The sequence below is a fragment of the Hippocampus zosterae genome, chromosome 18, assembly GCF_025434085.1.
Source record: "Hippocampus zosterae strain Florida chromosome 18, ASM2543408v3, whole genome shotgun sequence".
Taxonomy (NCBI): domain Eukaryota; kingdom Metazoa; phylum Chordata; class Actinopteri; order Syngnathiformes; family Syngnathidae; genus Hippocampus; species Hippocampus zosterae.
Genome location: NC_067468.1, coordinates 10319248 through 10332852, shown reverse-complemented (window position 1 = coordinate 10332852; position 13605 = coordinate 10319248). Strand labels below are relative to the sequence as shown.

At 41.2% G+C, this 13605-nt stretch overlaps 1 protein-coding gene across 4 annotated transcripts in view; it reads left to right on the top strand.

The window, feature by feature from the left end:
* amacr (alpha-methylacyl-CoA racemase) overlaps positions 1 to 11440 on the top strand; it is a 35587-nt gene extending 24147 nt beyond the window's left edge. For 2 of the 4 annotated variants that reach the window (XM_052050804.1, XM_052050803.1), the window contains exons 4-8: positions 7037 to 7293; positions 7671 to 7814; positions 8032 to 8192; positions 9631 to 9817; positions 10702 to 11440. In XM_052050804.1, coding sequence (XP_051906764.1) covers positions 7047 to 7293; positions 7671 to 7814; positions 8032 to 8192; positions 9631 to 9817; positions 10702 to 11111 — 1149 coding nt within the window. In that variant the 5' untranslated portion in view covers positions 7037 to 7046 and the 3' untranslated portion in view covers positions 11112 to 11440. The other 2 variants (XM_052050802.1, XM_052050805.1) reach the window with 2 other exon arrangements.
* Positions 11441 to 13605: the final 2165 nt, after the last annotated feature.

The window sequence follows — 13605 nt, the reverse complement described above, 5'->3', positions numbered from 1 at the left end:
TCATTGGCAAATCATACCAGCCTGGTCCATCTAAATATAAATACACACACACACACAGATGGCAAAAAGTACACAAACTATACTTAGTAGAAGTCCAGATACTCTGCGGAAAGTAGAAGCGCCGATTCAACCCCGTTTAATTAATTTGCTGGAACTTTTAGCTTGTACCTGTGAGGGAAAAAAAATAGTTCAAATGTTCAGTTGGGACAATTAAACAAAATACTTTCAATTTTGCTCATGTTGAACTTGAGTGCATTTCCAACAAAGGAATAAGAGTTTACCAAACTACTTACCCCCTTTCATTGCCCCCCAATTATTGATCAAAGTAAAAACAACTCAGAAAATTGGTTGCTGTGTTTTGCTAAAACGAACGTTGTTGCCATAAAATGCAATAATTTCCATTTTCAAGTTGTACTAACGAAAATGACAGTTTTAGCCCCGCCTCCCATTTTTTAACAGTCAATTAAAAATAAAGCCAACTGCTGAAATGTACTTTATAATTTTATTAACAATCCATACATAGCAGTCATGCTAATAAATAGCAAATCCCGATTTTTTTTTTTTAAATTTAAGTACAGTTCCAGATTATTTGTATTTGGTTACGTCACACCACCGATACACACACACCTACGGCACACCTGCAGCCTTCAGGGTGATATGATTTGAATAAACGGCTAACATATTCATCTGCTGGCGCAAATAATGCGGCTCGCTAACGAGAACGAACGCACACCCAAACGTCTTCGGCTGAGGCGTTTTCATCTGCTGTCCCGCTTTTAAAAATAGACGGCGGGGACGACCGCCATTGTGTTGCGCCATGAGGGCGAGTCCACCTTGAAAAAGAGCACATTGAGTATGTGATCCACATAACAGGAAAACGCACAAAACAGCTGGAGGTTGTCCTCATTGTGTGCGAGGACAACATCACATACATCAAAAAGAGGTCATCGCTTGGGCATCGTAACGATGTGGGAAATATTATAAAAAGTGAATAACTTTATATGCCACCCCAAAAAAATAAAAATAAAATCTCCCGAATTAGAATCAGCAAGTGCAAGGCAAATGATGCTGTGCACCATGCCACAAATCAGACGGAATCTTGCTAAATAATGCTTGTTGTTGTAGTGATTCACTTGCACAGTTTGTATTTGGGGGCTGGGGGAGAGGGCGGAGGTGGGGGGGCAGGGGTCTGCCAACTTTCTCTGTGTTGAGTGGGGCAACAGAGTGTGCAGAATGGCATCTGCCAATTTGGACTTTCTGGGCTTTGAAATTTGCCTAGCAACAAGCACTGTCATTTCATAACAATAGTCAGCAGCCATTCTGCCGAATACATTCCATTTCTTAGAAATGGTTATGTTACTTAGTTATTCACATCTTTTTTTTTTTTTAAGCTTTGCTGGCATTTCATTCCTGCAATCTTACCTCAAGGGGTGATTTCAATCTTGGACACATGTTCAAAGCCTTGACTTGTGGGAGTCATAACTTTTCCTGCTCTTTCTCTACAAAATACTTTTTGTTCAATTCTGTGCCAGTATCTGAAGATCGTCATGATTTATTTACTGCATGATTTAAAAGATCAACTGGGAGCGGCCAAAATACATCATTTGTTGTTGTTGTGCCAAAGGAGCATAACTTTAATCTGGTTTTGGGAAGCAAAGCCAATCGAGGCACCCCAACCCCTGTATCGGATTCAAATTGTCTTGTTTTGAAGGAAAAGTTGTAATCGTGTAAGATTAAAGTTGTTACGGGGTGGTTGGGGCGTGGGGGGGACCACTACCCAATATGTACAAAAATCATAAGGAAAAAGCACCCTCATTAGTTGTGCTGATACAAGAATAAATAGTTTTTCAAAAGTGGAATTATGGTGGGGGGCACACACACATTCAAAATTTGTTTTCGAGGTGAAGCGCCTTTTTATTTTTTTTAAAGAGATGTTTTGAATAATAAACAATGCATCCGGCAGGCTATATTTAGCTGCGGTTTGAGCTCGAAGGCTAGCGTGGCTAACTATAGTCAGAAAGTCAGGGATCGTGAGATTCTTAACTGCGGAAAGGCCAACCACCTGCCACAAGGCTGACTGCTGCTTGAAGAACCATCAAATAAAAGCTTGGCTATCCAAATAGGATCAGGGAAAACTTGAGTAGATCCTGAATCGGAACTAATGAGTAACTATAACTTCTAAATATATTTGGACTCATTTTACAATTTTATTTGGACTTGCGTTTTATTTTTTTGATGACTTTACTCTCGTACTTGTGTCGGATGTTATTCCCCGCATCACTATTGCTCTGGTTTGTTAAGTGTGGCATTAATTCTTACTATTTTTCAAAAAGTCAGCCATAATGTGGGAAACTCACCAGAGGGTTTTTTTTCTAGTGTGTGAACAGACACACTAGTAGCTGCCAGTAATAACATTCCTTTTTTTCCCCAAGTTTACATCTTCCCGAGAAAGCACTTGGCCGACTTTTATTGTAATCAGTCCAGCGGTGGAAACGCTTCCCATGCATGTCAAAGACTGAGCATTTGCTGACTTTCATCGGTAGAGGTGAAAAATATTCTAATGTAACCCATTTAGCGGGAAAAAAAAAACGCTTACGTGAAGAAAAATCACTCTTTACATGGCCCACACCACAAGGTAATCGCTCAGGATACTCTCCTTCGAGACATCCGAGAATTGGTCCTTTGCTGACTTTGACTCGAAGGGAGAATTCTTGCTCCAAATCAGCCAATTGTCTGAATGTGTAGCTGGGAGAAAAAAAAATGGCCCCACCTCACACCACACAAGAATCGCTCAGGATGATTGTGCTCAAATTTGTCCCGCCCAACTTAAGGTTGTACCTGTGTTTTATCTTCACAGTACAGGATGTAGTACGTTCTTGGCTCCGCTCTCACTTCCCAATGTTTTTTTTCCCCCTCCTCAGTTTTGAGGATGTCGTTTAAAAAGCCCCGTGGAGAAAACACCGGCACATCCCCGCATCCGTTGCTGAGGATAACACCAACTCCCACTGGTACCTAAAAAAAAAACCACGTTTTTTTTGATAAGGGTTCTGTTGTGAATTATTCGCATTTGTGGGAAATGACAAAATACTTTTGTTCATACTGACTTTTTACTTTTACTGCTTCAATTTGAAAACATATGTACTTTCTATTGCTTACATGTCCAAATCGGCTTGTTATTCTTTTTGTATCTCTGCGGGTGATTATTTAAAAAAAAAAAAACAAAAGCTGTAACTAGCGGGAGATAATACTTATACAGTATTTGATACTGTGTAAATTTGAAAATAAGAAGTGAGAAAACTGGAAATATTTGTAGCCTCGCTTTTGCTGAAGATTATTGAATGTGAAATACTCCTTAATCCTACTTTTTACGCCTACAGAAAGCCATCGCTGTAGGTTTATTTCATAATGTCCATCTTTGGACATTATTACTAATGTATATTGTGAAATGATTATGAAAGGTTTATTTGTGGTTTACTGTAAACAAAGGGATTGGTACACCGTACCACCGTACGTACAATATTTTTACTTCACTATTTACGGGGATGGTCTGGAATGTAACCCCTGTGATGGAAGGGAGTTTGCTGTGACGTATATATTTCGCTATATTTTCGTTGTTAGCATGAGCTAATTTAGTTAGTCAGTTTGGAACATTAGCAAAGGGATGTGAACATGCTGTTTTGATAGCATAAAAGTTAGGCTGATGCTAGCTAGCTATTGGTTGAACAAATCTCTCAAGCACTGGTCAGTACTTTTACCAGAGGCTTTTTTTAATCATCACTTTCATGTTTTTATTCTTCTACAGAACGGTAGCTCTTTTGCCACTTAGACTGTAATTTAATTTGCATGTACTCTATCTGCATCACGTATGCAGACGCCTGTACTGTCTCCCACCCGGACGTTTAGACCTCACGACGACTCTCAAAACAGCTGGTCCACCACCCCGCCATTGTTCCCAAGCCGTCTGCGTTTCCAATTAACCACGCCCACGTCATGTACGACTAATTGTTCAGAACAATAATGCAAGCGTGTCAAAGTTGGCATCTGCTAATGTCGTCATATCAGCAAACAAACACTCCAACAAGAGCCTCGTTGGGTTCATGAGCTGTACATAACTTTATCCTCATACATTTTTAATTATTTGTCCTGTGAAAATACAACTTTATTCTTGTGACTGTTCTCCAAAAGAATATGACTTACTTCACCGTTGTTTGAGAGGATAACGTTGGATAGTATTGAGGCATGTAGAATGATTTTTTTGTTTATTTTGCGGCAAGTGATGATGCGTGGTTATTCACAGCATGGCGTCCTTTCTGGATGCTTCTCATGACCTTTTGTTTACAGGGAAACCTGACTTCCTGACTGTGATATTACAGGAAAGGTCTTGCGGCACAGCTCCGTGCATGACATTGTTGTGATCCCTCCTATGGGAGCCATTCCATTGTGTTTCCTCAAATGCAAGATATTTACCACAGTGGACAGCTTATCATGTTACAGGTTATCATTATTGCTGTACGAAAGGGTTAAATGTCATTTACCCAGGAATCAAGTGTGCATCTTATTAGCTCATGCTGATATATGCACCCAATAATACTAACAAAAAGAAAAACACAACAGAATTTTGAATTTAATTAATGTTTGAGAACTGAGGACACAAATTATTGAAGCTTTGTCAGTGGAATTCTTTTCAATTCTTGCTTGATGTAGGGATAGTATTTTATGCTTGATGATGGGGCACACGTTTTCAACGGGAGACAGATCTGGACTGCAGGCAGGCCAGTCTTTGTCATGTATTCCATGAGATATAGGTTGAACATACCGGTAATTGGAATAACATTGTCTTGTGGTTTATTCACTGGAATTGGGTTTGTACTTTTTTCTCTAAGAGGCGACTTTTTCAAAGCTCAAATTAATTAAAAAGGGGTTCTCAAGCAAGGACCATCCACCACTGTACAGTAAAGCTTAGGTCATGGGTCGCTGTCAAGTGCAGTTATAGTATATGGCCAATAGAGGGAGGCAGAGATTTTAAATTCAATTTCCACTTTATACAGCGTGCTAGTTTTAGATTCCATCCTTTTGCGTTTCCCGGGGCTCATATAACTCACTTAAATTGGCAACAGTATGTTTATTATCATGATTAATAAACTAGCAATTTCTTTGCAACTTTGCAAATTTAGATATTCAGCAGGATCCCACGATTCCCTTCCATTGCACTGAAATGAGAGAGCTAAGAAGAGTCGGAAAATTCAAAGCTTGGCGTCCAGATTTATATTATTTTATATGTCAACAACAAATAAATATCAAGAAAGGTCACGGCGAGAAAATCTGACCTGACTCACGAGAAGCGATATTTTTCATATCTCTTTTGTGCTTTGACATTTTGAAGAATGTGCCACAAGCAACTCTTCATGCGCAGCCTTGTGTGCTTCTTATCACGTTGAATCACAAGTTTATTGGCAGAAAAATAAGTACAGAAGTGAATAATTTTCCTGTATATATTCTCCCAACACATGCAGCCTCTCGAAAGAGCTGCCCTGCCGTAATATGTACAGTATTCTGAAATATTTATTGTGCTGAATGAATATTTTTTTCTTTATTATAAGCATCGTATGTTGTTAACAAGCCACTTAACACAGTCACACTGCTTGTGCGTGTCATACATTTAAAAAATATGTGTAAGTTTGCCAACGATTTTGACACGAAGCATATTTTTTGCTTCCATTTTAATCACAAATGAATTATTTAATATGCTCTGAACGTAAACACGTTATTTTATACATTCGAATTATTTTCGTTTTAATTCAACGGCGCACCATCAAAAACTCAAATTCCCAGAAGCCATTGAGGTAGCACAGCCATGTGCAATGCTCACTTTTATATCAGCGTAGGTCGTCGAACACAAGGAGGTAGGATCCAGTGTACAATGTTAGCAAATACTTTTTATAACGTATGAATGAATACCATACATTGAATTCCACGGCGGCTTTAGCCAAGTGAACTCTTATGACCTATGTGTATTAAAAGTGTGCGGGTTTTATTAAGAGTAAATTGTCTGATCACGTGACACGGAACGGCTTGATCATCTCCAACGATTTCAGTCACGTGATCCATGCTGGCTGCGCGCGCAACTTCACACAGTAATTCAACTCTTCAGGAGGAACAATTTCACCGGGCAATCAAAATACAGGTTAGGTTGGCCAAATTTGATTTTGTTCTTTTTTTGTAGCGATAGAAAAAAAAACAACTACTTGTCGAATATTACTGCGTGTGTTTGTCGTGTGCGTCGCACGTTGGGAAAAGTCGCACTTAGCAGCAACTGGCCAACAGAAAACATGAGAGTGTGACTTTGGACTTTGGAATAGTTTGTACTTTAGTTGAGATGTCTGCGTCGTGACTCGTAACACGAGTAACTTAGCTTTGTTTTTAGCCGTGGTGAGTTCAAGGGACCGCGGACACTTCTCTTTTCCTGATATCCTCATATATCTTTTTGAAATACGGCTTGTGATATTAATTCGTTACACGAACAAACACAATTTGAGTGTATATGAACTAAATTTTCCCAGTTAAAATTAATTGACATCAATATTGTCATTATTATCCGTTCCAGCTTCCCCGAAACGATTCATTTTTCCACGCTGCTTTCAATACAGAAAAATAAGACGCATAAAAACATAACACAGAATTTGTTAAATGTTTTTAGAAATTGTGATTACTGCACGTAATAGTCGCTTGCTTTTTGAAGGTCTAGTGAGTGAAGTCAAGAGTTGGAGTCAGTTTAGGTGTGAGTGTCTGGGTGTGAGTTGTCGACTACAGCAGCTCCTTGCAACTGTATTTGTATGTTTGACTGTTTGTCCCGTTCAAATAACTTTTGGAAGTGCATGAGCTTCTGTGGCTTTCCTTGCTCACAGTCATTACAGATTTTCAAATAATAATTCCCATCATAATTAGGGTTAAACATCAGCAGTTCCTGAACAGTTACAATGTCTGTTAATCGATTTAAAGAAAAACAATATGTATTTTTGTAAACATTTGTATGCAGTGTTTTCAAAATGGCCTTGGCTGGAGTCCGTGTGGTCGAGCTGGCGGGCCTTGCTCCGGCACCGTTCTGCGGGATGATCCTGGCCGATTTCGGCGCCAATGTGGTCCGCGTAGACCGCACTAAGGCCGGGGCTTCGATGGACATGCAGGCTCGCGGCAAACGTTCTGTGGCCATCAACCTGAAGACCTCAGAGGGTGTCTCTCTGCTCCGGAAGCTCTGTGTCCAGTCCGACGTCGTCTTGGAGCCCTACCGCAAAGGTGGGACCATGACAATCTTTATTTAGGAACTGTACATACTTTCCACTCGGGGTGGTATGATTCATATATGTCCCGATTTGATTCAAATCACAATACTTGTAGATTTATATCAAGACTATTGATTATACTGTGATTTGCGATTCAATATTACGGTTATTGTTTTGTTTTTTTCAAATAATACATTGTTTTCTTATAACATTTTAAAACAATATTGACCACAAACAATACCCAAGTTGAATTATGTACTTCACTGGCAAATCGCAACAAAAAATGATGGCTCAAAAAACATGACGTAGTGAGGCGCGAATGATGAATGACAGTGTAGCGGGGGAACACAATGTTGATAAGTACAAATCATCTATCTTATGATGTTTCAGGTGTGATGGAGAAACTCGGTCTTGGTCCAGAGGACTTGCTAAAGGAAAATCCCAGTCTAGTGTACGCACGCCTTACAGGATACGGACAAAGCGGAATGTATGCCACAGCGGCTGGACATGACATCAATTACCTGGCCATGTCAGGTAAGAAGACACGTATGGAATGTAATCCAATTATCGAGCTTGTTCAAGATACAAATTGTTTGTGTACCGGCAAAATTAATCCAATGTGAAAGGAAGATCAAAATTACTGCACTTGGACTCTTGCAAGTTGTCTCATACTTTCTTTGTGATGCTATCACTGCACGTTTATTTCTTCGTTCCTTCTTTGTGTGTTTGTCTGATCCATTGCTGCTCGCAGGGCTTTTATCTTGCCTGGGTCGCAGAGGAGAGAAGCCGTACGCACCGCTGAATCTCTTGGCCGACTTTGCGGGCGGCGGGCTCACATGTGCCCTTGGCATAGTCTTGGCTTTGCTGGAGCGAACAAAGTCAGGGAAAGGGCAGATCATCGACTCCAGCATGGTAAGCAAAGAGAGGTCGCCGTATCGATCTGTAATTCTGAATTTGATAGGATTAAATATCGAAGGTTCTAAAAGGAGCCACGCAGCAAACAAATTTATGTGCACTTAGTGCGTAAATGATTCGACAGAGAGGAGAGAAAAAAAAAGATTGCCATATCTTATTCATTAGTGGTGTTTCTGAAACTTGCTTGCATCTCAGATTTTGGTCTTGATTTGACACTTGCTCATACCATCATTCAGGCCTAATTTTCAAAATATAGTTAAAAAAGACAATTAATTGCGCTGTCGTTGTTAGGAAAACGGAAATGTAAAACTGGATATCATCAGCACAACTGTGAAAACTCATGTCGTACAAATTAAAAAGTGTTGGACTTAAAATTGAACCTTGGGGAACGCCACAATCCAACTCGTGACCCTCACCAACAAGCAAACTTCGTCCATGGTGACAAATTTCTGTCATTCCCCACTGAGATAAGGTTTTAGTCCATATTAATCCTACTATCATTTTGATCGATACTGTATGATTTGTCCCAAAATGAAATCTTTCATGCGAATGGTTGGTTTCAATCATTTAATTGATTCAAAACAAAATTCCATTTGATCTAAAACAGGCAGTTCGCGGGTGTTCTATAATTCTTCACCTCTGCAGGATAAAATTAATGTCTCTTCATATGAGGCCTGACAATGTCCCCCGAAAAAGCACAAGGACTTGATCCTTTTAGTCAGAAAGTCCCCCTACCAATTAAAAAAGATGGCGATATGATTGACTCTAAATGGCAGGCTTTCTGGAAGTCATTGATATTCTATTTCTTTGTCATGTCAATGTTTGACACCAAAAGCAGGAAAATGTTTGTCGTCAAAAAATAAATAAAAATCTGTCTGATAGACTGGGTCACCAAAAGCCCCGTCGTAACGTGTGATTTTCCCCTTGGTGATGCACTCAAAGGAGACATTAGCGGCGCCTAGTCGAGTGTCAGAGACAAGCAAGCCCTCCCTTTAGGCTCTTTTGGTCTGATGTCCATCTCAAGAAACGTGTGTTTTGTCCGTCAGGTTACCATCACGAGGCATATCTGCACGCCATTTTAACACCCCCCGTGGCGAGTACCATCGCTCGTGACAGTCAAAAGGGCGACTATGACGCCGTTGTCACTTTAGTGACCTGTCATGTAGAGCAAAAAAGCAAGTAATTGACAGCCCTGTCCTAAAAATGTAAAAAAAATATATTTTGCCCTGGAACATTTATTTAAATAAATTTGATTTGAGTTTAAAAAAAAAACAGGTTAAACCTCACCTGTCCGTCCCTGACCTACAAAGATCTTATTAGTCTCTCTATCGACATGTATCACTTCAAAATACTTCCTCGACACTGCTTACTACTTTCCTCTGAGTAACGTTACATAAGATCACAAAGCGTACACCTTTCCGATTTCTGCTTCCAGGTGGAAGGAGCCGCCTACATGGGCTCATTTGTGTGGAAATCCCGCGGCATCGGCTTGTGGGATCGTCCTCGCGGGGAGAACATGTTGGACGGCGGCGCTCCTTTCTACGACACGTACCGCACGGCCGACGACGAGCACGTGGCCGTGGGCGCCATTGAGCCGCAGTTTTACAAGGAGCTGCTACGAGGTTTGTTGACCTCTATGTAACCGTGCTCTTACAAATGACCTTGTCGCGCCTCATCGGCAGGTTGCTACAAAGACCGAATGCATCCCAGAAAGCCGTAGAAGTGAATGTACTTCTTGGATGAGAGTTTCTGTTATGAGTTTGGTCATTTCGCTAAATATGGAACAATCACTCAAATGACCAGTTCGAAGTGCATTCAGAAGTTTAGAGGAGGTCATATTACTTTCACCTGTTACTTTTACGGTACTTCTGTAATTCGTAACTTCTTAAAGCGACAGCAAAACAATTCGTGTTTTTGTTTTGTTTTTTGTTTTTATCAGAAAAATAACACTAATATTTCATTGGAACATACAGTCATGTCATCATTCAATAGAATGTAAATAAATGGAGCCATTTTTGCCAGATTTTAATTTTTTTTAACTTAATTTCAATAGATACCAGCGTTGCTCCTTCTGGTGGGTGTGCATTGGCCTCCCGGGGGCACCATAACCCAAAAACCCAAAAAGAGTCAACATGCTGATCCTCAGCAAGCCGAAGTTACATTAGTCATGCTTTCCAGAGGATAAAGAATATATGCCTGCTCATAGCGTTATATTATCCGTCTACATGTTGCGCCAGCAATATCTGTTGCTTTGTCGCTCCCCATTTTTATGTTCGCATAAGCTCGTTGACGTTAAGACAATTACAGTATGTGGTCCTTTGTGACGATGGTCGTTATTTTGGGACATTACAAGTGATGTACTGTACGTACAATGTTGTGAAATCTATTAAACTGAAATATAAGCTAGTTTTATCTTCCTGAACAAAAAAAAAAAGTCAATTTTTGAGTTAAAAAAAAAAAAGTGTCCCGTAACATGTGTTGTGGTTATTGTGTTTTTGCCACCAAGGCTTGAAATTAGACGAGGACCAGTTACCACCACAAATGAGTTTCTCGGACTGGCCAGAGCTCCGTCGGATCTTCTCGGAGCGTTTCGCCTCCAAGACACAGGCGGACTGGTTGCGGATTTTTGATGGGACAGATGCCTGCGTGACTCCCGTGTTGTCGCTTGACCAGGTGAGCTCACACCCGCACAACAGTGACAGGGCTTCCTTCGTGAAGGACTCCAACGGGAAGGAAAGCCCTCGGCCGGCCCCTCTCCTCTCCCGGACCCCCGCGCAGGTGTGCGTCAATCCTGGGCCGCTTATCGGAGAACACACTGTGGAGGTTCTGAAGGAATACGGGTGCAAATCCTCTGAAATTGATAAGATGCTCACTGCGGGTGTTGTGGAGTGCTCCGGCGTCAAGGCAAAACTGTAATTGATATTTAGTTTTTTCGCTGGAAGGGAGAGTCGCTAGATTTGTAATCTAGTCTCGTAATGATGGCTGAGCATGATAAATAATTTGTCCATGAATGAATCATAAGTTTGTGTTTTTTAATTGTGTGCGCGATTGATTGTATCTTAATTGTGTTTTGAAGCAGGTGTCTTGAAAGGCACAAATGTGTTATTATTATTATTATTATAAATGTCAGAAAAACATCCAAATTATTTTTCAAAGAAAAAGTTGCACATTACTTTGAAAGACAAGTCCTAATAATTCAAGTGCTGAGTTGTATTGTAGAATAAAGCTCTTTAAATAACACCTGATTAATTTATTGCACTTGACTGTTAATTGGTTTGCATTTTAGCTAGTTTGCTGTCTCAAGAGGTCCACGATGGAACTTTATGTCAGTGCTTTCTTTTCAAATGACTTCTTGAAAAGTGAAAAATCACTTTCACGCAGTTTAGGGCTAATGTTTCCCAGTAATTGTGCACATTTCTACAGCTTTACTGTTGAAAAACATTCCAATCGATAAATGCCTGCAGAATCTTAGAAGGAGTATTGATCGCCTTGGAAATGTGGCATTACATATACAAAGCAGAGCGCCCATAATATGGGACGATACATTCCCAGCGACAAACATCATGATGATGTCCTTCTGTATGCCACAGATGAAGTGCTACTTTTATAATTGTAAATCATTCGGAACGTAGGCGACGAGGCGCAAAGGGCACGTCATCGGCATGTCAATCACTCGAAAATTTAATGGACCGACGAGACTGCCTTAAATGTCACGGATTACCATGCAGGGCACTCCCAAGTGACCCCATTTTTATTGGATTGTATGGAATCGGCTCTCCCATCGGAATCAGCTACTGAAAATGAACCACGTATGCAGGACGAGGCCAGAGATGCCACATTGCCACAAATTTGAGTTTTCAGCTTTGCTCGTCAGCTGTCCATGCAAAAACAAGTCTGCCGTCTCTGTTCGCAGCAGCTATTTTAGATTGGATTCCAGGTGTCCTTCAAAGACAAACTTGGTCCGACCGTTGCCGAATCTATCCAATATGTGCTCGATTGATTGTTGCTCAGCAGGCCTCGGGTGCTATTGTGCTTTTGACGAGTTTTCCAGAGATAATTGGGAGTCTGTCATCAGCTCCCTTGCTTTGTTGCAAAGCGAACGTCAAATTGCCATTCGGGCTTTGTTGCATCAAGTGAGTGTTTGGGGAGAAGGCGGTGGGCAGACACGTCGGTGTGGGCATGCAGCTGCTTCGCCGAGCTGACAGATTGCTGGAAAATGTCATTGTCCGCCTTGAATCCAATCTTGTCTGAAAGAACAGAAAGTCCGTAGCGGACATCTTTTGGCCGTTCCGTGCCTGCACGTTTCATGGAAAGCGTTTGACTTCTTTATGTATGGCAGTTAAGAATTTTATTCATTCATTCATCTTCCGAGCCGCTTGATCCTCACTAGGGTCGCAGGGGGTGCTGGAGCCTATCCCAGCTGTCTTCGGGCAGTAGGCGGGGGACACCCTGAATCGGTTGCCAGCCAATCGCAGGGCACACAGAAACGAACAACCATTCGCACTCACACCTAGGGACAATTTAGAGCGTCCAATCAGCCTGCCACGCATGTTTTTGGAATGTGGGACGAAACCGGAGCACCCGGAGAAAACCCACGCAGGCCCGGGGAGAACATGCAAACCCCACACAGGGAGGCCGGAGCTGGAATCGAACCCGGTACCTCTGCACTGTGAAGCCGACATGCTAACCACTGGACTACCGGGCCGCCCCAGAATTTTAGTTATTTGATAGTTATGAGTAGCTAAACACGTCTGTGCGGCGGACAGTATGACAGAACTCTGTTGTAAAGTCATTAGCCCTGTATTCCAAATGTATTCCAACCTAGCCATTCAAAGATATGTTTTCTGTTCACGGGTTGTGTTAGCATGTGGCTTTCTTGAATCATTTCGCTGCTCACAACAGAATATGGCTTATGTAACCCGGCTATGTTGTCACATGGGTACGTATGGCTATACCAGTGATGAATATAAATCTCCGACGTACTCTGATGAAAAATTCAAAAGAAACAAGTCATCACTGGTTTATTCATTATTCACAAAGGAACGGAGGCTTTTTGTCTCGGGAAGCGTGATGCAAGAGCCTATCGCCTGCTAGCTTTTCCGTCCAAGAGTCGAACTGGCGTGATTATCACCTGAAGGAATTGGAAATAAAAATCTGCCACATGAACATTTATTGACGCACGTCGCAGAAACGCAGGAATACATTTCTATCTGCTTCCCTTTTATTGTCTCGTCTTGAGTACTGAAGCTTTGGAAATAGCTCGGAATGCCTAGCCCCGCCCCTCATTGATTGACACAATTCATTTTTTTAACGATACCGTTTTGAGATGTGGTTTCTTTGGATATTCTAAAATAAGTGAGTCACCCTCAAAATATTAGGATGTTTCGTAATTTTGGTAGCCATCATGACT